The 25,710-nt window shown below is 35.4% G+C and overlaps 1 protein-coding gene across 1 annotated transcript in view; it reads right to left on the bottom strand.

The window, feature by feature from the left end:
- The window catches only part of LOC306807786 (protein unc-13 homolog A-like), a 38,046-nt gene extending 12,718 nt beyond the window's left edge, over positions 1-25,328 (bottom strand). The window contains exons 1-7 of the mRNA XM_079317708.1: positions 25,221-25,328; positions 23,905-23,934; positions 20,550-20,649; positions 20,101-20,218; positions 18,294-18,417; positions 16,523-16,658; positions 6,922-6,988 (exon numbers count right to left, since the gene is read on the bottom strand). Coding sequence (XP_079173834.1) covers positions 6,922-6,988; positions 16,523-16,658; positions 18,294-18,417; positions 20,101-20,218; positions 20,550-20,649; positions 23,905-23,934; positions 25,221-25,242 — 597 coding nt within the window. The 5' untranslated portion in view covers positions 25,243-25,328. The remainder of the gene's footprint in view (positions 1-6,921; positions 6,989-16,522; positions 16,659-18,293; positions 18,418-20,100; positions 20,219-20,549; positions 20,650-23,904; positions 23,935-25,220) is intronic.
- Between the last annotated feature and the right edge of the window lie 382 nt (positions 25,329-25,710).

The raw sequence follows: 25,710 nt of genomic DNA, 5'->3' as shown, positions 1-25,710 counted from the left end.
TTTCTTGCCTGTTGAAATTCAATCAGAATTTGCCCCCTTGATTTCAGACAGGGCCATAGCTGAAATGAAAATACAGGGTCAAAAGTCCAATAACTGAAGAACTAATCAAGAAACACCAATATTTTAATTTTTTTTACCCAGGAGGGGAAAGTGAGCTTTCTCCCCATTCAGATTTATCAAGCGCCTAAAGAAATGTAATATATTTGAAGTGATAACTTAAGAACAATATATGTTACTTCTGAAATTTAATTCCCCAATGTGTTCTTTTTTTATTGACTGTTTTGTTCATTGTTCTTCTCTAAGAATGCATTCATTCTAGAAACTGTTTTAGTTTTTTGTCCAGGAAAGTAGAATCCTTGCTAAAACATTTTAAAAAGTAAGCATCTGACTCAGTTGCCACTTTTCATGTGGGGAACAGTTTTTAGGTTGCCTTTATCTCAAGTATCAAGTTTTCTCACTCTTATCCTCTGGTTCTCTGCCCCATCCCACTGGAGGAGAACAAGAGGAACTCTGTGGGGTTTAGTTGTTGGCTGGGGTTAAACCACAAAAACAGGGTATTATGGGCGGATGATTAAGCTCATTGAAACAGAAGTGACAGCATCTCCATTCAATACAACCCTCAGTTATACACTGAAACCCAAATATATACTGAACAGTACTACTAAAGGTGCTAATTAAGAGCCATCTCAAGATTTCTCAAAAGTGCCAACAGCATAGGAAGATTTTAAAAAAGAGTGCATCACCAAACTTGATAAAAAAAATTATTTGGCAGTGAATTCAAACATTGAACGCTGCCAATTTGAAAATAGGTAAAGAGAGCAGATCACAAGAAAGACCTATAGTGCTGAAGAAGAAACTCTAAGGCACATGCTGCAAGGACTTGAGAAAATGAGTGATTGCAACAATTGCGAAGTTACATCTTTTATAATAAATCTGGAAGCAAGGTAATTTACTCTCCTGGATCTTTTTTCCCCTAGGTCTTCTCCCTCTAGCTGCTGCTTAGATGCCATCAATATAACTCATTAGCTTTCCAGTGCATGACCTGCCATTTTTGTGTTAGGATTCAGAGTTCATCAGTGCTCCATTTTTGCCTGCTCTCAGCTCTCTCTCCTATCCTAGATCTCCCACTGAAATGATTGATGGTTATCCCAGTATTTCTCTCTCCTCACCCTAGGGCTTCTTTCCCCTTCTTGCACTGAGAGGTTTTCTGCCAATCCTTATAACTAACGATCCTAGTTCTCTCTAATATGATGGTTTCTTGCTTTCACAATCCTATTTATCTTCCCTAAATTCCAAAAGGCAGCTTTTGCCTCCACAGAATGGTGCCCATAAAGAGCAACTCAGCTGATTCATACTAACTGGCTTATTTTTCCTGGTGTATGTGAAACATCCATTATCACTTGTAAACTTTCTCTGATGAGAACCCTGTTGAGTTTCATTGCAGTGTTCCCTCAAATGTTCACAAAACACTCAATAATTCACTTACAAATATGCACCAGGAGCTGTATAATTCTATAACACATTGAATTAGCCACAGGTTACCAATGAAACCAGCAATAAATAATTTAATATCAGTCCAAAAACAACCTGAAAAACGCTAAAACATGATTACTTGAAACAGCAGGAAGATAAAAAATGCTTCAATGTTTTTGAGCTCTGAAGCAAAGGAGAGAACTGTGGAAGAGAGCTCGTTACATTCCTGTTTGTTGATTTGCTATAATAATGGTCAAAAGCTTAGATTTCTTATCCTCTATTGTGAATCATTATATCTCACTCTTTTTTTAAAAGAGATAAGCAGACATAATTCTTTTTTTGACCTTGCCCAACAGAATCCTCAAACAATGATACAGCAGCTGATAAAGGTTTCTCACAGGGTCCATAACACTTAATACCTCCAATTAATTGAAGAAAGCAATTTTCAACTTTCACATCAATGTAAGGCAAGAAGGGCAGGGATTAAAACATAGAATATCTAAACTCACAATACTATAGGAAAACCTAAGTAAAAATAAGTATTCGAGTAAGTTAACTACAACTCTGTCCAGATAAAAAGACATCTCTACTTCATTTTCTTCACACTTAAATAAAATTTCAAAACATTATCACTCTGAGAAACTTTCAAAGGATGTCACTCTGGTCAGGGGGGTGGGGGAATGACCTGAAATGACAGGATATAGAAGAAACAAAACCAGTTTGTTCAGAATTGATGTGTTCCACAATTCTGAACTTCTGCCTTTATCAGTGTATCTCCTTTTGTCAAAACAAACTTTCTAAACACCACTTTTTGAAAGCCTTAAAGGCAGCTACGATGTGATCTTTGGACTGTTGGTCAGATTCTCCACACTGACATTTCTACCTTCATATAAACTCAGAGTACAGACACAAGAGAGTCAAAATCACTTATATTACAGAAGCAGGGTTGCTCCATATAACTGATCAGTTATTTTATTCAGATACTATATATATCAAAAAATGTGATTTATAAAGCAAAGACACTACAGAAATTTTGTTAACTTATCAGGTATATTTTGAAATTCCTCATACACCAATTCATATTCAAATCATTGTCAAAATATCTGCAGATTGGCAAATATGCTCTAATGCTGAACTCATTTTATTGAAAAGAAAGTGCACTTCATTTCTGTTTTCAAATTGTCAGTTTGTCACTTTTGTTTAAATATTTAATCTTTGAAATAAACCCACAAAAATAAAAAAGCAGCTTCTTTGCTGACAGTAATTTCACCCAATCAAAATGCTGATTGTTTCTTGCACATAGTAATTACTTTTTAGTTGAATCAGGATTCAAAATATCTATCATTAATACTTCATGAAAAGCAAATACTTGTTTGTTTCCACTTCAAGACATGCTTGCATTACTTGGAATAAAAGTTAAAATTTTTTAAACTGAAAGATCGCTGTTTTTTTTTTTTTTAATTCTTTGGGTCTATTGGAATCTTTTCAAGTGAAGTTTGGCATTAGTCTCATAGGCCCTTGGCTCCTAAAAAAAGAATTATTTCTGCTTTCCCAGCCTTAAAAGCCTACTGTTGTCATTGTGTAATATCTGTTTTAGTATTAGTTTATCAAGTTTTCTTTCTAAATAAGACAGTAAAACAATAGAGCTGACAAAATTAAGCTGCTGATAACTTCTCTATTAGTGAGGGTTCTCATACTGAGCATGACTACTGCATCCACAAAGAACAGCACTACAACAATCCACAGTGAATATTTAATTCTACCTAATATTCCTAAAATTTTGGAACATATTAATATATTTAATTTATTGAATAATTAGTGATTTATGGATGTGTTGTGCTCATTGTGCAAAGTTAGGAATAAGTCAGGAGCTTTTACTGAGGCAGAGGTGTGCCACTCTCACTGCTGATCTCCAGATTATTAAAGCAATCAGCATAGTGCCACTATGTTACTGTTTTTTGGGGTTTTTTTTTTGTCTCCAACACTCACTCCTGTCAATAAAAACATTTGTGGAATGACACAGAGGGTAACTTACATGAGCAGTGTCCTGCTTAGTGTTAGCCTTAGGAATTAATTACTAGGCTGTATATTTGATAAAAAACATGTCCATCTCAGAGAGCTGACATTTATTTATTTGAATATATTTGAGCAGCAGAACAGTCTCTACTTCACTAAGGATTAATAGTTAAAGACATAATCAAAGTGACATATACAACTGGGGTAGGAGGGGAGAGAGGGGAAAACACATTTGATTGTACTCATGGCTGACACTGAGGTAAAAGAAAAAAGCTCTCCAAGTGCATCTTTTTGTAATTATTGTCAGTATTTCATAGCACTTATTTCAAAGCTGTTAAAAAAACAAGGCAAGTAAGAAAAGCCTCACTGTTCACTGTTCCTGGAATACAGTGAACATGAAACTGAAAACCAGACACTGGGACTGGATTATTTTTAAAGACTTGCAGTCTAGATTTTTTTTAAATCAATTAACAGAAGCACAATTAGAGGACCCTATCTAGTTTTTGCATTGTCTTTTAAAAAGCTATTAATTGCTGATATTAAGTTTTACCTCAAATTCTTAATTTCTCCCCCTTCTCAAAGCAGGGAAGGATTTCCCTAAAGCTTTTATCTTACCACTGTTAGATCTTATATAACTGCAAGAAGGCATAGCTGTTACTATTTCAAATATGTACCAAGGCAATTTATTATCTAGAAAGGAACAGTCTGCAAAACAGTTTGGCACTATTCCTATCTAGTCAGTGTTTGAGTAAATATTCATCAGCTACAATGCCTCTGGTAAACCATTGGGCTGTCGTCTCATATTTGATCAGACCAGCCTAATTCAATTTTATATTTCCATAGATTATCATTAAAAGCATAGATTCCAAATATTATTACTGGAATCTAAGCCACCAATAAATTTTATTTTATAGTAAGATTCATGTGTGCTGCACTCGTGAGGAAATACCTGAAGGCCATCAGCCTGAGCAAACTACACTCCCCCTCTCCCTGTTCCAAGCTAAACCCACTTCCCTAAATCGCCAAGAATAGTTTAAGAAAAGTCACAAAAAATGTTACTCCTCCTTAAAGTCTTAAAAGCTTCCAGGGACTGATTCCTTATCTAAGCCTGCTTTGATACCTAAAAATCTTCTTCATGGTTACTAAAGGTTGCTATTTATTTTTCCAGCTCCTTATGTATAGAGACAGTTCTCTCTGAATGGTAGTAGCATCTTACAGCAGTTATCTACATATAGAGGTTGCTTTCTGTGGAAAACTACTTCCTTTATCTGTTTGCATGCCTCCATTATGAGGCTCTGTGAGCATTCTGTCTTCTCCAAAATATGTCAGGATTGTTTAGTCTTCTGATCTTATTGTGCTGCATGGGGTTTCCTTTTATTGATGGCCTTTTATAGCCCCAATAATACTTGCAAGCGTAAAGTTTATTTTGATTAGGCATTGGCAGATATTAATCCTTCATGCCTCTCAGAGTTTCTGGGCCAACAATGAAAACTTAATGTCACATCAATTGTGCTAAATCAGTGATGAGATAATACCAATGTACTGTTTCTGAAAACTAGTTGGCCTTCAGAAAGAAAAGGCAAAAGCAAAAAGTCCAAGGCAACCCACAAGGTTGAAGCATAAAGGACTAAAGACACAGCTGTATTTCAGGGAGAATAACTTTATCAAAAGAAAAGCCTTATGCAAATTAATTTGTAATGAAATGAAATAGTAATTCAGGAATTAAATTACCTTTTAAATATTTATAGAAATATTCCTGTCCAAAAAGAGTTTCACATAAAGTATACGTTTACATGTCCCATCCACCTGCTCTTCAATATCTGAAAAGTCCCACAACAACTTTGACACCATCTTCCAGTCATATACTGATGCTAGATTAGCTACTGAGCAATCTGCTCTTATTTCAGTGCACCAAGATATTTTGACTACTTCACTACAAAAAACAACTTAATGGCACAGTGACAGCCCAAGATTCCAGCTCATGTATTTAAACTTGCTTACTTTACCATCTTCTAATTCCTAACCTCAAAATTTCTTTGAAGAACAGCAGTGGGAAGAAGGGCAATTCTAATATTGCTTTATTCAAATACTTTTAAACATCTGAACAAAATTCAGCTGATTCATCAAGTCAAAGTTGCTGACTGTGTGGCATTAGTTATTTGGTTTCAAACTCAGAAATAAGTTTACCCCACTGACTAGGAAATTAAGCACACACCAAAGGAAAACTCTTCACAGAAGAACTTATCTTAAGGTATTGCAAATCTGTCTGCAAGAAAAAGCTGGACTATTTGACTTGCCTGACCATTGTGTTTGATTAGAGACCAGGATTCTTCCTGCTTGTCTCCTTCTGTGAGCTACCATTCAGCAGAAAAAAAAGGTAAAGATCAAACCAGTGACAGAATTGAAACCGATCTCACATGAACCAGATAAGTACTCTTCCCACAACACCCCAGTATAAAGAGATTTCCCCATCACTTTTTACACACAGGCACAGTCTATGAATTATTATGATGACAAGATAATTCAGTAAAAAAAAGAGAACTTGATCCCCAAAAGAGCAGGAAAAATCTGTCTCAAAATGAACTGATGAAGATGCATTTTAGATGGGGTTTGACTCATTTACACTAAACAAGTTTGCCTGTGCCATAAAAGCACAGAAACAATATTTTACAGCACACAACCTGAGAATAAGCACAATTTTCAAAAGGCCTACACACAAATGAAACAGGAAGTCTGTGATTCTTCGTTTTCTTGTAGGTCACTGTACATAATGGTTGTGTTTCTCAGAAGTTCCCAAGAATAGCTTTGCACTACAGTAAAATGCCAGAAGACTGGGCAAAAACTAACAACATCTGAATTCCCAACTACTGATGTGAGGTAGTGGTTTGCACAGTTTAACAGCAACAGTGAGAAAGAAAATACTTGGCCTGTTTACGTGGTCAGGAATGATACCAAGTGATCATATTAATTTCCCTTAATTATCACATCTAATAAAGAAATCCACGTTGAGGCAGTGGTATCATCAGTAGAATTTACATGATTTTTTTTCTAGGAAAAAGTGTTTCTAAACAATTTTTTATTAACTATCAACGAACTACTGACTTTCAGTATTAAAAATTATTTAGATAAAGATGTCTGATGTTATGGTATCTGGATTAATATGCAACACCTGTAAGATGGCCAAACTGCAATCACTCCTCTGAGAGTAAAGAAAGTCTCAATCTCATCCTCTTTCTGTTTCAGAACGAAAAAAACCTGAGGTGAGGAAACCACACACATATTTCAGAACTAATGGAAGGAATTGTCCCAACTACCAGAAACTTGAAAGTCACATTTTCAGGTCCTGCATCATGTGAACTCAAATTCTCCTTGACACTGAGAAAATTTTTTAAATTACAGCGATACATGAGTAGTTTTAAGAGTAGTTCTTACCTTCTGAATAGCCCTGGCCCATCTTGCTTTTGCAAAATTACCTCCATTAGCCTGGTCTGTATTTCCCCTGGAGAAAAGGAGTGGGGGACGAAAAAAAATACTCAGAACAGAAAAATATGAAAATAAGTAATTAAAAGAAATCTGATAAATCTATGGATGAGTGGATCAAAGTCATATCCATCACTAACTCACAATAACACCTTTAGATTACAGGGGGTTCTGTTAAAGTTAAGAGTTTACTCTCTTGAAAATACCCCATCCCTGTTCCTCATATTATCAAGGTATAAAAGAACGTCAGCAAAGGAACACATTTCCCAATTGTAGCAACTCATAAATCAGGATTATAAGGTCTTTAACATCAAATGGCAGGATGAGAGGTAGAAAACAACAACAAAATCCAAACCACCAAGACAGTGAAAAAGCCAGGAAACCTTTGAATTTCCTCAGTAAAGGCATATCCTTGCAAAACAGACACTGTCACCAAGTCCTTGCCAACTGCACTAAAGGAGTTATTGAGAATCCACATAACAGAAAACCCATACTCCCTCCCCCACAAAAAGTACCACCAAATAAAAACTAATGTTTACTCCAACTTGAAATACAATCTGTTGCATATTTGGTTGCCTTCACACAGAAGTTGCACAGGCCAATTAGGGCTCATTATTCAGCTATTTCACCACACCTATGAAGAATGTTGGTTTAAACTGAAAAATATTCATTCCATTCATGGCTGTTAAGCACAGGTAAAAATAACTACTATAGACTTCACCACACCTGCAAGATTCCAAGTAATTCAAAAGCCACTGCCTGGTACAATACCAGTTAAGTTGCAAAAAAAAGTATACAGTAAAATTCTACACATAAAATTTACAGAGGACAGTAGAAACCTGTTTACTCAGTAAAGTTTTTGCAGCATATTTATGTTATACTTCAGTGCCATCCCTTGGTCTCCACATTCCTATTTAATTATCTTGGACTTTTGGAACAGTGCTCTTTTATTTGAGGAGAAAAATGTTCCCTCTGATATGCACAGCTGAGTGCCCATGATGCAAACTAAATATGAAGAGACTTGTCTTCCCTTCCCCTGCCCTCATCTCTGAGGCTGCATGCTTGCAGGTCCAGCCTTTTTCCTCTTCACAGCTGGTTTTTGTTTTCAACCAAGTGATACTAGTAATTGGTCCACCCCATCCTGCAGTTGTTAACTAGAGTGGAAATACTGAGTAATAATTAACCATAGGGACTGTCAGGGTAATTAACCTTGGGTTATCAGTGTCGGTTCAGAGGGAACAGAGATAAAAAACTTTCTCTGCCATAAGTAAATGTAAGTAGGAAAAAATTATATTCTTAAGTTTTGAGGCATAATGTACAGAGGGGGACAAAAACTGGCTTAACTGGTTTGCAGTACTTTCAGGAAGTCACAAATCTGTGATCAGACTGCTGAGCAGAGCAGCCAGATCAGGCAGTTGAATACACTTCTTGTGCCACTTAGAAACAGCACAGACAGAGAGCAAGCAGCAGTTTCTACCTATTCACTTCCTGCAGAAACAGTGATGAGTCCAGGTGGGACAAATAGTTGTAAATTTTCTATTCAGATCTACTGAAAATGATTAGTGGCAGAAAACATTTTATCAATACTGAAGAAAGCTTCTGATGACATGGACTTTACAGGAATTTTGGGTTACAAAGCCTACTAGATTCTACTGGGAATGACCAATCCTGCTAACTGAACTGAGCACAAGGAACATATGTGCCAGGCAAATACATTACTATAATGTTTTGAAACAACATAAACAACAACAGATTAGGGGAACTTCACACAAGCATTCAGCCAGAAAACAAGGGAATTGTATCTGATAATCAGAAGAGCATAATATTGCCAGTAATTGAACAACAAAGTTTAACAAATGACAAATGCCTTAAGAGTGCCTGAAAACCACACTGATTCACCATCCCTACAACATAATGCCCAGCTGTGTCTCTGATGCTGTGCAGGCCACAAGAACAAGACCAGGAGAACTACAAGTGACACCTGAGGAGAAGTATAGAAATATTCAGATCTGGTGAGCTCAGCAAGCAGACCAGGTCAAAGTTTGGATGCACCATGCACCAAACCCAGTGGGCTTTCACATCTCTTAGCCAAAGGATCAAAATAACCCATCTTGCTGCAGTGATTTATCAACCAATGACAGGCACGTGCAAAGGAATGCACAGGCTAAATAAACACAAGGGCTCTTCAGTCTGGTTTATTAAAAGCTAAGGATTTTTAATAGAAAACAAAAATTGCATTGATGCTTCTATTTAATAGATGTTTTCCCTCTTAATTTTGCTGGCCAAATACATTGCAATTGCTCTAGCATTGCAGTGAGGATTTGCATTTTCATGGCACCTCATGTAAAATTAATCTCACTACAGACTTTATTGTAAGGCAGTTAATTATAGAGCAGTTGCAGTGTGGCCACATACAGACAAAAAAAAATGACATCTTCTGAATGCTTATTTTCTTTGTAATAGGCAATTCAGAACATCTGCATTTGTTTCTAAGTATTCATCACTAATGTCAATTTCATCAGCTTTGAATATAATTTGAAACAAACTGGATGAAAAATTTAAATAATTACACTCTATTATCATATTTTTTATTTGGCAATTTCCACTCCCCACTGGCAACAGTCAGGCTGAAACCAACATCATGTGCTTAAATCAATCTCCAATGGACATATCAAGCAGACTTATACTTGGATAGTACACTACCAAAGAAATGTTTGGGTTCTTTCATCCATTAAATGTGCTTTTCAGAATATTCCAGTAATGCTCATTCTTGTACAAATATGAGATATGGCCAATGACAATTTTGAGTTTTATTTTGCATCCTTTTATAGTTCAGGAAGGGGATAGAAAAGAATAAATAAAGATGAGTAACAGCTTCTCTGGTTTTCAGAACAGCAAGAAGGTAATTTCAAGTGTATCACTTCCAGTGCTGTAACTTTTGAAACATGCACTACTTAACATGCATTGGAAGTAAGTTTGTAACATACCCCAAACATTTCTGTGAGGATTTACACACTTGTTACTCATTTAGACTGCAGCAGCACAAGTTCTTTGGGAATATCTCTGTTGGTGCAGTTGCTACCATGGTCTTGCACATCAGGCCAAAGCCACATAGCACTACTACATATACCTGGGCTCCAAAAGCCTGTCCTTGTTCCAGCACCAGTCATTAGCTGAAGGTGATTACAATGAAATAGTTTTCAGCTAAAAACAAGGTACTTTACATCACTAGCACGCAAGTCAATCCATGCACTTGGTAGGAGGACGCCCGATTCTTATTGGAAAATATGTCTGGGATATGTAACTATAGAAATGGTATCTCATCAAGAATTATTGGACTAGAAAACTATAATTCAATTTTAAATTTTTCATAGGCCTCAATTATACAGTATAGATAAAAGAATAATTAGAATTAAAAAGTTGTGAAATAAGTATCAGTTCAGTAAAACACTAAGAACTGTTGGCAGTACTCATCCATCCTAGCTATAATCACATTTAAAGCAAATTAATGATGTGGTGAAATAGCAAAGGAAAATTAACTAAAGGAACATGCAATTAGAAGCTGGTTGACAACACCAAAGGCTATGGCAGGAGACAGGTGACACAAGGAAACATGTTGATGTAAATAAGACATTATCAAGACATTGTTCTCCTGTTCAGTGAAGTTGCAGCTTTTAATCAATCTTGAATCTGTCAAAGTGTCAACTTGGATTGTTCCCAAAAAGCAAACAATGTCCATCTGACACTGAAGGAAACTTTATGAATGTCTCCAAATTTTGTCAGGATTTCCCACTATGAGGATAATTTTTTAGTCTCCAGTTTCTTACTTATTTCAATCCTGTATCATTAAAACAATTTTTCTTTCCTTCTAAAACACCCAACTCAAAAAATAACAATGTGGGTATTTTTTTCCCAAATTTATACTGGAAAGACATATTTTTTCAATCAACTAAACTTAATTTTCTCCTACATAATCTCTCTATTCATAACCAATGCCTAATCTTCCAATTTTATTAAAAAGCCGTCAAAATCAGTATTATAAAAGTATTTGACTGAGTTTTCATGCAACAAACAAACAAAATTGATTGCTATGCATGTACAGTAAACTAATTTCAATGATGTTTTCACTGCTTCTGAATATAATGGTCTCTTTCAGGGTAGCAGCATAGAGATGAAATATGACACAGCAGTAGGAGCCCAATCAAACTTTTCATAAACATTTGCTGCTTTTCCCATGGCAAGTCTTTTCTCCTGTTGTGTAGCTCTTTATGTAGAGTTCTTATGGCCCCACATGAAATAGCTGCTGTTTTTATAGATCAAGTAATACAGAGAAAGGGAATTTCTCTGCAGAAGAACTGATACCTGACAACTATTTTAGCTTTTCTATAAATGAACACATTTTTTAGTAGTTTCAAGGGAATACTTGTACATGGATTGAACCTTTTCAATCTTTACACACAGCTACAAGTATTAATTAGATTAACTAGTTCCCAGAAGCCAACAAGGTTACCTTATAAATTTATTATTATGTAAGGGCTAAATAAAATGTGTTAACCTTTATAGCAAGTAAACCTTTTGGGAACCCAAGGTAAGATAACTGCATAACAGTAATAGACTTAATACAGTTACATGGTATCAGAAACCTACAGAAGGCATAGAATTTAATTAATCTAGGTAAAAGAAAACTTCAAAACCTTTCCTGTTCCTTTCAAGCCTAAAGAATTTATCATGAATGATGTTACATTACAAAGAATCTCATGGAAAGCCATAATGACTGCTCATTTATTATGAAAAGTTGCCACCATAATAAACAATATAAGACTATGAATATTAATAAGGGAGTCAATTAAAGCTCAGTACCAGTTCATATCAAGATGCAAAGCAATCATCAGAAGACTCCCAATAATGACAAACAAAACAGACACTTGTGAAAAGACTGAAGGTAAAGAAACTCATAACATCAGATTACTGGGAAAAGCAAAACAGTATGGACTGGTGGGGATAGATACTGGAAGAAATCAAGAGTAATCTCTACTACATAACAAAGATACTTGTGTTTTATTTTAATGTGCAATCTATTTTATAATTGGGTTTTGTAGGTTACAGTAGGATACAAAACTTGGCTGTATCTTTTGTGCTACTTCTATGGGAAGTTTTCCCAAGACTGTCTCATTCCTAGATTGGAATAGTGGCTCAAGCCCAGCTCTGCCTATGAGCAGGATCTCCAGTCTTGGACTCATTGCCAGGCCTGAGTTTGACCCTGCTGTGCTGTCATGGACCTGCCTGGTGCTCACTGCTGTCCCTGCCCTGAGCTCCACGAGTTTTGCCAGTTTGGTCTCAGACCAATTCCATCAGCACAGGCTTTTGCACTGTTGTTTGACCCCTAGAAACTTTTTTAAATTAGTCTTTTAAAGTATGACTTTTAATACAATAAAGAGTAATAGTTTTAGGGCTCAGAAGATCTGAAGGAAACAAATTTGAGAAGAGCAAGAGGGTGGAACTGAAACAGGAAAGGGAAGCAGAGCAGGAAGGGTCATCAATGAGCATGTGAGTTTGAGTGACAGATGAGAATTAAGCCTGGGCTACAGTGGAATGAACTCTCAGCACTGTGCTGGTACACAAAGGGCTTAATTTTACATAAGATTCTTACTGAAAATATCTGCCTTACTGTAGTTATATAAATTAATGACATTTATTTACAGTTTTAAATTACTGATTTATTATACAAGACTAAACATCACCTAAAGCTTAATACCTTCTTACCCACTCTGCTTTCTGTAACTCAAGCAGAACAAAACTGTCCAAGAAGCTAAAGAGCTTAGAGGAATTCTCTTTGATATGTGAAAATAGTTCAGACTCAGGGAAGTCTCTTGGTTCATGGGTTTTGATATAAACAGTCTTTTTACCTTGCCTGTGGAATACACAAGTGCTACATGAGTTTAACTACTTTCAGAGAACAGCCTACAAATCATAATTAAATGCAAAGCCACCCATCATTAATTATGTCAACTTCTTCTTATATTATGAAAATATTCTGCCAGTTCTGAAAGCTGGGAGCCAGGGGATGTTCATAGCCAAAAGCCTTGCATGTGACAGATGTCTTTTGTTAAATGCTAAATGTTAAATTCTTTTTTCTTTTGGACCTTATTTCTTTTTGGTAATAAATATGAAGCAATAATATATTGTAGAAGATCAGTTATGCTTACCTATTTTGTAATTTAAATTTGAGGAATCTCTCACTGAATGATCACAACAGATGTTCAAACACAGCTGTTACAACTGATGGCTATGCATGAAAATATGGCTTTAGTTTAAAGAGTTCACAACCTGTAGCCAAGAGGTGGAGGTGGAAATTTTCATGGTTTAGAAGTAATTTTATGCTTGTCTATAATTTTTTCTGTTATCTAGGCATGAATAATGAAACAGATTACTGGAAAAATAGCTGTAAACTGATCACCTCAGCAATTTAGACCTCAGCAATTGTTTGCTTCTCTCTGTATGGAAAACCAGGAAAGATTAATTACATTTTAAAGAGGCCATTTAATGCCCATGATGTTTCAAGCATTAAGAAACTTCTAATACTATCACATTGATGTTTTCTTTTCAGTTTTCATCCATTTGAAAATAAAGATGCATTTTACTGTCACAGATCACTGTTTTAGTTAATACCAGTTTAATGAATATTACATAAAAATCAACTTTGCTAGTGGCTGCAGGTCATGAAGTCCAATCTTAGTAATATATCTCCTTTTAACACAGCAGTTACAGTCATCCAAACCATTAGAAATGAGGAACCACTGTTAGAACAAGAGACTCAACCCCAAATTTGTCAATACAGACTGTGTAAATCTAGCTTAGTTTTGTGGACAGCATAATCCTCCTTCTCTTCCTGTGTAGGTATAAATGACATCTACATATGTCATTTATAGGTAGAAAGAAATGAACATATATGGTTTCTTATCCATTTAAATAATGATGGATATACAGTTCTACAGAGACAACAAGTATCCCTGGACAAATCAATATTCTTTTAAAAAGAAAGATCCTGGTCCCTGTTGCTGAACTTCCTTAGGTTTTGGGACTAGCTGATCGTTTTTTAACAGCAATATTTGCTCCACTTTGCTTGTTTTGGAAATGCCCTTAATCAATTTTATGCTGTTCTTTTTAGTTTATGATTGACAGGTATATCTGTACATTTCTGGCTATTCTGGATATACAGCAACATTATTTTGTACCTCAGTGGTACCACAGAGATTAACAATGAAATCATTATTCCTGCAAATAATAGCATTCACCACTGGATACTAATAATGCATAAAGAGTGAATCAACTGATTTATCTTATGGTTGCTATGGACAGGTGCAATGAAATACACAATAAATACTTGATTGCTGATTTTTAAAAATTCACAGTGGTTTATTCATTAATTACAATATTTGGAGAAAAACATAGATGATTTATGGGTTTGGGGTTTTTTTAACTCATATTTTCCACTTCTGTGTCTGTCTTTTTCTTTTTTTTTTTTAAGCCACTAGGAAAAAATATATTGCTCCAATAAGAGGTCTCTTAATAATTTACTACATCCTTCAAATTTTGATTTAGTGAGTTTTTGCTTTATGGGAAAATGTTACTCAGTTACACTTAATTAGTCATCAGTCTACACCTAAAGTCAGCAGCCATAAAAACCACTTACGTACATAATCAAAGAACTGACAAATAAATGTCAGCCTAAAAAAACACTTAAGAAAGAAATTTGGAACATTTTAATACTTAGATATTTACAGGACAGTTAATTTTGGTGTTTAATACAGCTATTGAAAAGAAATAGTCTCATCCACTTCCCTAATTTTTAGGATTTTGAGTACAAATGCAATTATTTGGAATAAATGCACATCTCTATACTTAAGTTTTAAAACAATCATATATCTGCTCAGAATATTTGAAAATGTCTATTATTATATATAAGAACTTTTAATCTAAAAACTATAGTTTAGTGCTGACCCTCAAGTTAGTACTATACAATCTCATTTAATTTCAAGAAAGTTATTTGGTACAAAGGGGTAAAGGAAAGAATTTCTTTGTCAGATTGGGTTAACTTCTTTCAGTTTAGCTTAACCTGCTCAGAGGCTCAGATCTCTGCTGAAAATGACACGTCAGCACAGATGATATGCTAATAACTGGACATGTGCTTAGAAAAATATAGAGAAACAGCTCTTGAGTGCTCCCATTACTGACAGCTCTCACCCTGAGGAAACACTTGTACTTCTCTGTAAATACCCTGCAAGGACTGACTAGGAAATGTAAACAGGGTTAGGCTGACAGGCACCCAAGCAGGACTGTGGCACCTTGCCCATGTGCAGTCTCTAACTGCATCTCTCAGCTTGAGCTTTTTGTAGACTCATTTATTTCCTAATTTTGTGTAGAAGTTACATGCACCAGGACTCTGCTTTTTTAGAGTACATGAAAAGGTTATTTAAGTGCATGAAGACTTGATTGCCTCAGACAATACATAACTTAATCATGTAACAGTTGTCACTGCATTTTCTCTCATCCAGCTAATTTTCTAGTGCCATGCTGTTAGACACAATTTAAACAGCAGACAAGTGCCTGACACACCAAATATTCTTGCTGCCTTTCCCAAGAGCCTGTTCTACCCCTCCTCAAGACAGAACACCTTTTGGAGGGTCAGCTGCTCACAGTGTCTTTCCTGCACTGCTACAGATAAAAGACACCATGAATGAAAAGTAATACAGTCTGTGACAGCTGCTATGAAAGCCAAAATGAACAGTAGAGGGAACTTTTTTCTCACCAGTTTGCCTTTGAAAAGAAGTGAAGTGATTATTCCAACACAGACAAAGCTCTCCCTGCTCTCACCACTGCTGAGTGGTGTTCTTAGAGGCTGACAGGGCTCCCTCCTGAGCATTCAACTCCACTCAGAAGGTGATGGCAGTGAAATAATACAGTTTTTGCCACCTTATTCCTTGCCCCTTCCACCATTATGCATCATCATGTTCCACATTCAGAGAAGCAGAAAGACAGCAATTACCTTCCTCCCTCCCCACCCCCCCTTTTTTTCCCCCTCACTGCATTCTTGATTGTTCAAAAGAACTAGATGGAAAATATTCATTCTTTTCTGGAAAACTTCCAAAAATGCAGGCAGCCTGTCTAGGTAAATACATTAGCTTCAAAAATGGAATCAAATGTCTTTCCTACTTTCCAGATGAAATAAAATAGTTTTAATACCCAAATCATGTCAGGAGGTGCTTCCCTTCCTTTCTTAATCTTTTTGGAAGTCACCATGGAATAGCTGAACCCTATGTAGACACATGCCCAGGGGTGAGAACAGGGCAGGTGCATTTGTAGTTGTCATAAAAGAACCTAGAACATAGAAAAGCTGATAAATAGCTGCATTTTCTTTTCAAGTTTAAGAAACTTGCAGTCACATTCTTGCTTAAAATAATTTTGGATGTATCATGTTGACATTCAGACATTTAAAAAAAATCTAAAATAAAAAAATGCTATCACACATGGCCAATGTGACAGGGTGAAATACCTTGGTTTGCTTTCTTGTATGCAGAGCCCATTTTCCATGGATGACTGGCTGTCATTTGTATCTTGATGTGAATATCCTGTACATTGGAGGGATGTCTCTCTGTGCCAACCTCTGCAATCTAAATCTGTGTGGGTGTCTGCAGAGAAGGAAAAAGCTGCTAGAAATCTTTCAGCCCATTTTACTTCTAAAAGAGGAAGTACACATAAAAACAATAACCTTAATTCATTAAATCTGTAGTAATAGGGGATTATCAAATCAATTGCAAACATTGCATGATTAAATCACTTTTTACAGGAAAAGGAGAAAGAGTTCCAATATGATCTTCTAATTGCTACTCTAAAAAACTTTGAGAGACCTAAACCAGTTACCTTCTCATTATACAAAGTTCATTTTATAGTTTAAAAAATGATTTATTGCTGGATTAGGAAGAAAATTGCTACTTTGTTCTTGTTACTTCATTTGCTAATTAATGTATATGAGCCATTCAATAGGATAAACAATGAAAATGTCCTCATCAAACCCCAGGTAGATGATAACCCTGGCTCTCTCAATAGCCAAGACAAAATGCTTTTGAATTCTTTTCTCTATGAAGAAAACTACAACGCAAGACTGACCTCTACAGGATTTTCCCAGTGCTACATGACTACAGCCTGTCCTGGGAACTTCTTCAAATATATTTGTTTGAAATCAGAATACAAGCTTCCACATACTAACCAACAGTCTCTTCAAGTAGCAGCCTGAAATAACCAACAATCTGAATTTATATCTTGGAAACACTATTAGAACTATCTGAATTTATATCTTGGAAACACTACTAGAGTTTCTACACAAGGTTTCTAGATATGGGAATGATGCAAGTACTTACTTAAAACATTCTGCTAATTCAACATACCAAAAAACCAAAGCAAACAAAAACCAGAATCCAAGTAGGGCAGAAGTTACAATCCAAAATTTTTTTGGTCAAGTAGTAAAGAAGCAAGAGAGAAGAGAAAAGCAGAAGGAGAAGAAGGAAAAGGTAGGCTATGTTGGAGCTTTAAAGAAACTAAAATAGTCCACAGTCATTCTGTGAAAAGACATGTATTCCACCTGATGAATTAACAGGAGTGTAGTCATGCACACTACACCCTAAAACAATCTATCAAGGTTAATCAAAGATAATGCCTTTTTAAATAAAAATTAGACAATCAAAGAGCATATTTTTGGTATAGCTTCTAGTCCACATTGTCATATAGTTTCTTATTCCCACTTCTTCACAATTTTTACTTTATTCTTGCACAAATTTTAGAATTAATCTTTTCAGACACAGTGCATTAGATTACTTAAAGAGAAAAATGTTAAGTTAAATTGTTAAGCTAAATTATGTTTGTGACCTCATTTGGAGATAGACCACATCATATAGATGGATTGATAACCTTAGTAAAGTCAATCTCTTTGTAGTATATCTCCTTGTATTATATCAAAGGCAGACAACCTTTGCTAGGAAGTTAAAAATGTTGTGAATGCCTGGATTTTACTAAAACTTCCATTGTGCATTGGACAAAGCTGATGTGCTGCAGAGCACTGAAACTTCTCATCCAGTTCCTTGTGGATGTGATTCTTACCAGTAACAATTACCAGGATCAATTGTGAGAATGCTCCAGTGATGAACAGGCATTCAGGACTCTATAGCAAAATTGCTATTTGTTGCTGTATTTCAGGAACTTAGGTGAAATTACAGGAACTTGGAGAGAAATAGAATGGTTGGAATGCTGGACCTTAATCTGTAACTCACCAAATGGTAACACAAAGTAGATATCTAGTAAGATCTCATGAGAAGTTGGTGTTTTTGTGCCTTGAATCTCACTTCCATTTTTTATTACTTCAGAATGTAATCTCCACCAGGAACCTGGGCCTTCCTAGGAAAAACAGGTTATGGAAATTACCTGGGTAGGATTTATAGCATTGTACACTTTTTATTGAATGAAGTTTCCCCTAAGTCAATAGAGTTCCTTTATAACACCATTTTAGTATTTTCCAGCTTTTGTTGATGTACTAGTTAGGATTTCAAGTTTTCTCAGTCATAAAATTCAAAATATAACATTTACACAACAATATAGACAAATAGATATTAAGGTTGTCAGATGATTAAAACACAACAAATATGAATATTGAAAATTATTCTTAATTGAGATTTTCCAGTTCCCCTTTGAACTGGTGCCAAACAAGTACATTCTCACAAGACTGAAACAATCCATCTAAGTTAATAACCAAACCAAAAAAGAGCTTCTAAATTAACACTCCCTAGTAGGTTATTTCTCAGTTATAAATCCCAGAACAGAACTGCTGGGTTAAGACCAGGGCAATAAATAACTAGAAATGTTACACAGTGGACTAATTACAAATGAAGGTTTAGAGGATATGAAGAAATTAAGAAACAATCTCTTATCTTGCATCTTGGTTTGTTTAAAGTTTCAGTATTTACAAGTAAGTCACAACCTCTGTGTCAGCAAGTTATAACTCAGCAACAGCTTGGGCAGCAGAGCAGAACAACTTGCCCTAAGGCTTGAAATGGCACTTGGCAGCTGCAATACAGAGCAACTTCTAATTTAAGCAGGAATTACTTTCTTCTCTGCTTCCATTTTCTGAGAAGAATCATTGAAATGTGAGTTCAATGTATATATTAATATTTATTAGTTCCTGTTAAGAAATGGCTATAGAGTCTGATGAGAGAGACTGCATGAAGTTATTCTCTGATTTTCTTACCTTTATGTCATCTTCAATTGCCTTTTTATGTTTTAAAATATTAAAGAAGGCAAACAGTTTTTAATCTTCTCTAATTCACAGTTACTTCTTTAAAAATAGCCTCCAAGGACAATGTATATGAAGGTATATTTATGATTGGTATCATATAATTTAATAATTGCTGATTATTAGAATAAGATATCTTTTACCTTTACCAAATTTAGAAAATTTTGCAGCAATTGCAGTTTGTTTTAGTATTTCCACACTCTCAGAAAGCTATTTTTTAATTTTAAAAAATAAGAACACCCTACTGAAAGCATGTATGGTCATCCTGACTACAGTGGATACACAACTCTCAACCCAATTTCCCCACTCATCCTTTCTATGTCTTCACTGTACTGTTAATTTCTTCTGTAGCACCACAGGGCACATTTCTATTTTCCTCTTTGAGGCAATGGTCAATTCCCATAAGAAAGAGAACAGAGATTTTTAATAGAGATTTACCCAAGTTCACAAAATGAAGAGCCAGACCATGGAACTTGATCTAAAATTCTTTCACTCTAATCATATAAACCCAACCATCCCTGCCTCCCAAATTGTTCCTGAGTGCTGCTGAACCCTAACTTGCTTTCTGTGTTATACCTGGCTCAGGATCTGAGCCAATTCTCCAGGGGATATGGTTGATGCATATCAGTTGTCACTTTGAGAGCTACATTATGTCTAATATTACAAGTGAAGCAAAGGAGTTAGAAATACACATTGATTGCAAAAGTTGTTACAATATTTGGGGAGCCCAAGAATGGGAAATTTATTGGATTTTACTCAGTATTTTATATTTCCACAGAAAGTCAACTTACATCTGTTGCATAATCCACAGTGGCAAGGGGAATCCATAAAACTCCTAAAATGCTATCCCAGAGCAAGCCTTTCTTCCACAGCTCGACAATGAAGCCCTTTCCATCAGCACTGATTTCACTACAAAAAATGAATAAGGAAATCATTAAACTGAAAATGCAATCTCAACTGCTCAGCAATCTATAATAGTAATTTATTATTAAGTTATAATCTTCTTACAGCAGATGGAGATGTGGAGGTTTTTCAGTATGCTTGTAAAGTACAAATTTGCAGGATGAACACAAATGCTAGACTGAGCATGCCAAATCTCAAGTCTTATTGTTCAGGACTGCCCTTAGAAAATGATGAGGTCAGTTCTGCTGGAACAATGTGAAAACATCTCCCAACTTCAAAAGCTGTGGATTCAGGCACTATTTTAGTTGTAATTATAGAAGAATTCCCTTTTACTTACAACATGAAGTCTTGTTCCCAGCAAGGCTCCCTTCCTCTTCTATCTACTGTAGTGCTTTTTAAATTTTGGACTTTTAAAACAATGTATGTTTTGGATGTGTCTGAAAAACAAATAACCAGCACATTAAACACTGCTTTAGTTCCTTACAGAAGATGAAAACACAACCATATGGCAGCAAGGGTTTAACACATACTTCATACACACCTCTACTCAGAGGTGTGGGTCAAATACGTGCATGTGAACAAGGAAATTCTTATTAGTTTTAGTAAGATTATGATAGGAAAATCTCTACCCATGACAGGTGGGAGAGAACATCATCCTAAATGTGAGTATTTTAAAGATCAGCTTCCAGACAGAGTTTTACGTTTTATCAATCTCTCTGGTAGCTCTCACAAGAAACCAGTACACACTCCTTTTCTGCAAATTAGGATGTTTTGTTTTGCCTTTTAATCGAGATGATAATATTGGTGATTGGTTAATGGGCTTTTATGTCCAATTAAGGCAAGGCCATAGACTTGGAATATATAATTCAGTCTTTATGCATGGATCAAGTTCTGCACATAGTTGCAGCAGCAAAATGTGTTTCAGATGCAGTCCCAAAAGAACTCACAGATTTTTATAAATGCCTCTGGAAAGGCACAGTATGATTATTCATAAAACCAGACCTAATAGGTAAAAAAGAATAAAGTTTTTTAAATTGCAAAGGGCTTGAAAATATCACTGACAGAAAAAAAAAGCAAAAGAACAGAGGGAAAGTTCTATCCTGTAGGGCCTGACACAGGAATCTAGGGCTGCAAAGGCACATTCTATCATTTCAATGAACATAGTTTTTTAGTTTGTGTGCATGTAACACATTCTTCACTACCCTTCAGCATCCTAGGCAGAGATCAACATGGACACATGACTGAAAAAAATACTTATTTTTTTAATACGACCGCTGCTAAAATATATATGTACAAGACAGAGCCAAGAACAATTTTTGAACTGTCTGTGTTACCACAGGTCAATCAAACACTCAGAGCTGCAGGGAAGCTGTCACTGTCTACAACAGATCACTGAACAGGTTGTATCAAATTACACTGTGCTTAACAAAAGGTGTGAAGAAGTGTTGGCTGTGTACATCCTGGATGTAAATCTTATTGATTAGGACGATTATAATATTTGACCGACTAAAGGTATCATGTAACGGAAATTATTTTAAATTCAAAAAGTCAACAGTGGCTAATGTTATCTATTTATTTTCTATAACTCAGTGCACCAGTCTTCTCAAACATAGCTTTGTTTTTATACTGAAAAAATATGACAAAGTCAATATGAATTTAGAGGTCTGGTGACTTTATTTGTGAGAAATGGCATCAACAAGGCACAGTTCACACACCTCCATTCTGTGTAACTGAAGCAAACAAAACAAAAAATTTGCAAAATCTTTTGCAGTTACAAAACTTTTTATAGATGGGAAAACTTGCCACTCAAAGTTTGAGAATTTTTTTAAAAAAACTCTAAATTGCTTGCCTGAAAAACAGCAACCTATAATGCAACTTATAATTTAACTTCGGCCGTTTAGAGCACCCATGTAAATTAAAACTACAATACCAAACTTCCTCATAACTAAAAGGTATCTTCTTTAATTGAAGCCATAAATCACAACATAGAAAGTTAAACCCACAATTTTAATGGTAGTCTCTTTCATTGTTGTATTATTTCATATTTGGCTCTAATTTTTCCCCATTTGAAAGTTTCATGTTACTGGTGCCACACCAGATGATCAAACCTGATCACATAGTATCCTTCTGCAGCTCCTTTTCTAGCATGAAAAATAAACCATATCTTGGACTTATCTGCTTTTTAAAATAGCTACTTTTCCAGTAGTTCCTTGGCCTCTTTTGCTCTTCTCTGGATCTAAATCTTACCCTTCAGTGCTTTTTGACTAATTCACCCTCTTTAAAATGTCATAGCTGTGTCAAATAAGAAAATGTAGATACACTACCTCTTAAATAACTGAATATGTAATCTTCTTGAAGAATAATCCTGTAAAGGGTGAATATTATTACAATACCCTGGAAGTGGAAAGGAGCTGTCAATTTTGCTAAACGATAAGAAGTTTTGTTTCCACAAAGTCATTATTGCAGCTTCCAACTCTTTACCTGTCAAAAACTGGAAGCAAGTAATACAACTTTTGTGAAAAGAAAAAAGGCAGGATATCCACCTGCTCATATCTTCAACTTTCAACCCAAACCAGATCAGAGCAGCTTACACAAAGTAGAAAATAAACTACAAGAGAATCAGAGAGTTTTGAGAAACATGGGCATTTCAAGACTGCTCTAATTCACCATCTACAGAATTGCTCTGCCCAAGGAAAAATGATTAATTATCAGAGAACATACCACTCAAACTTTATTGCATCACTTATGACATTAACAAGACTTCAACAGCATTTAAAGGAAAATTAGAGTTACTTATATTTTATCAAATTATTTTGATAATCATGCACTGTAAATTATCAGCTCTTGAGTAATAACAAAATTTACCATTTTTCTGATTTCACTAGGACTTCCATGAAAGAGAAAAAACTTTTCAGTCTATACTTTGCACACATAATTACTGGCCTATTAGAACCTGTATCCATCCCAGCAACTTTTCTTTAATCCAGATAACTTGAAACCATTTGAATTTGCTTACATCTATTAGCCAGACATTCGCTGGCAATTTTTGCTGTGCTGATTAAGTTGTGTATCAGCTTTTCCTGAGAAGTAGTAAATCCAAACATCTTGAAGGCCTTAGATTTACAGTCTACCTGTGTGTGAAAAACCTCTGGCTGTTTGGACTTTCTTTTCCACCTAAATCTTGGTCCTGGAGACAGACTTTTGTAGACCTGAGCAGCTTGGTTTTGCTCATATTTATTGCCTAGGGTTTACATGTGGTTGCTATAACTGTCCATCAGTCCTCTGTCTGTATTTTCACACTGGGAAAATTTAGACACCATCTCCTCCCTACCCTTGCTAAGCTAAAGTACTGTATCTCATTATTTTAAAAAACTCCATCTATTAACCAATGACACATTTAGGTCATCGAATTATGTAAAAATTTGCTTTAGTGGAAATATATTTTAAATATCACTAGTTTATGAGACAATAACATTTCATAACTTACAGTTACAAATTGTCTCAGCTCATAATATTGGTTGATAATTCAATCTTTAAAATATATGCACAATTCTTTACATTTATTTTGTACTGTACTGTTGATCTGACATGTCTAAGTAGTTCCAGACTTAAATGATTCTTCATTGTGATGCAGAACCCATGCCTGAGAAAGAAAAATGTACAGCAGAAACTGAAGGGGAAATCAGACTTACCAGTTGTTTCATCCAACCTCCCTTTTTTCACTGTATTAAAACAAACAAACCATATTATTAGTTTCAGATAATACCTTAGCACTGCTTTCCAATAAGTTTTATGAAAAATAAAATCTAAGGGATTTATGTGGTATTAAAAAAACTCAACCAAAAATGAAAACAAATAATCTTTAAAAAGTATGGGAAGTAACAGTATGGGAAGATAATATGATTGTTTGGAATTGTTTGGGAAAGAAAACATGTGAAAAGTCTTTGTACTTTATGGGAACTTAATAAATACAGGGAGCAGAATGGAGGTCAGGTGTCCAGGAAGGGTATGATACTTATCATTCATCACCTCATAGTGCCAGTTGTAAATTCTTCCCAATAATAGTCCCAGAAGACTGACTGACTGTATATAATTTAAAATAACTTCTATCATTTTACAACAAATCCTTCACTACAGTGTACTTATTTTTCCTGTTAGAATACTTGAAGAAACACCTTGCCAAATAAAAAGTGAACATTTCAAATGCTGGTTTTGCTCAACCACCGAAAGTTCCACACTATGGTATCTCTTTTATTAACAAAAAATGCTCTGAAGCTAACAGAATCATGATTCAGGTAGTCATAGCTATGAAAATTTAACCTGGTCATAATTTTGTATCAAGGGTCTGACTAATAAAATTCAATAAATTTAGACTTTTAAACAGTATTAAATATTCTTTCAACTTCCCTGCCATGTCAATACATGTTCCACAGTTCAGTTTAATTTGAACAAAACATCACTGCAGTCCTACAATTATTAAGCCTGCTCCATGAATGTGTTCATGTATACACCATACACTTTACTGCTATACTTAGGACCTAGTAATTGCCAATAAAACAAAATTATGAATCCACAACTATACAATGGAAAGGCTCCAAAGAGATTTCCAATGTTTTTCAATATCCTTTCCATTTGCTTAAGCTCCTGTAACTTCCTATTACTTATTCTTGCTTTCATCTCCCCCTAAATATGCCTAAGAATTCTATGGAACTGGACCACATTTGCAGAATGTCTGTCAGCCTGAATAATTCCATCATGTCTCATGACCAGGAAACTTTCACTTTCAACAAAAATGCTGAAGGGCCTAAGCCACAAACAGTGGTCACACACAGCAGCAATTCAACTGCACTATGAGAGGGTACAATTGACATACTTCCCTTGAAGGAAGTACTGCAAGGAATATTCTCATCAACACAAATGAGCAATGCACAGCCCTGCTCTGAAGTTCTTATAGCTGGGTACTAAATACTTGTCACAAGGATGAAGGAGCTCGATAAGAAAAACCTACCTTTTACAGAGAGAAGTTCCATTCCAGCAGAAAAATATTTTAAAGACCACACATGGAAATTCAGGGGGTTTTTATACAAAAGGAAAATAAACAGTTTGGCTTGAATTAAATTCCTCTGCTGCTGCTGCTCCCTCACTGCATGTGTGTTTCACTTTTGCAGCATGCTCCTCCCATGGCTCTCATGGAGGGAAGCCAATCAACTGATGGAGCAGAGATGACAAATTGCTTCTCCCTCTTCACACATAGACATTGGAGAGGAAAGGAGAAATATTACAACTGTTTCCTTACCCTCGTTTCCTCAGCTTCTATCTGCTGAATGCAGCTGTCTCTAGTCTAAACACATTTCCGAATGACATCTTTTCCAGAAGTTACAAACTCACTGCAAGTATTTTTATGAAGAACATACTTTTGGAGCTCTTAGGCTTTGATTTTGATATTTGCAAAGCAACCAGTTTGGAATACAGAAAGTTTAAGGCTTTTTGCTTTTACT

The sequence above is a fragment of the Erithacus rubecula genome, assembly GCF_903797595.1.
Source record: "Erithacus rubecula genome assembly, chromosome: 14".
In the NCBI taxonomy this organism is placed as follows: Eukaryota; Metazoa; Chordata; class Aves; order Passeriformes; family Muscicapidae; genus Erithacus; species Erithacus rubecula.
This window is presented reverse-complemented; position numbering and strand designations above follow the sequence as displayed.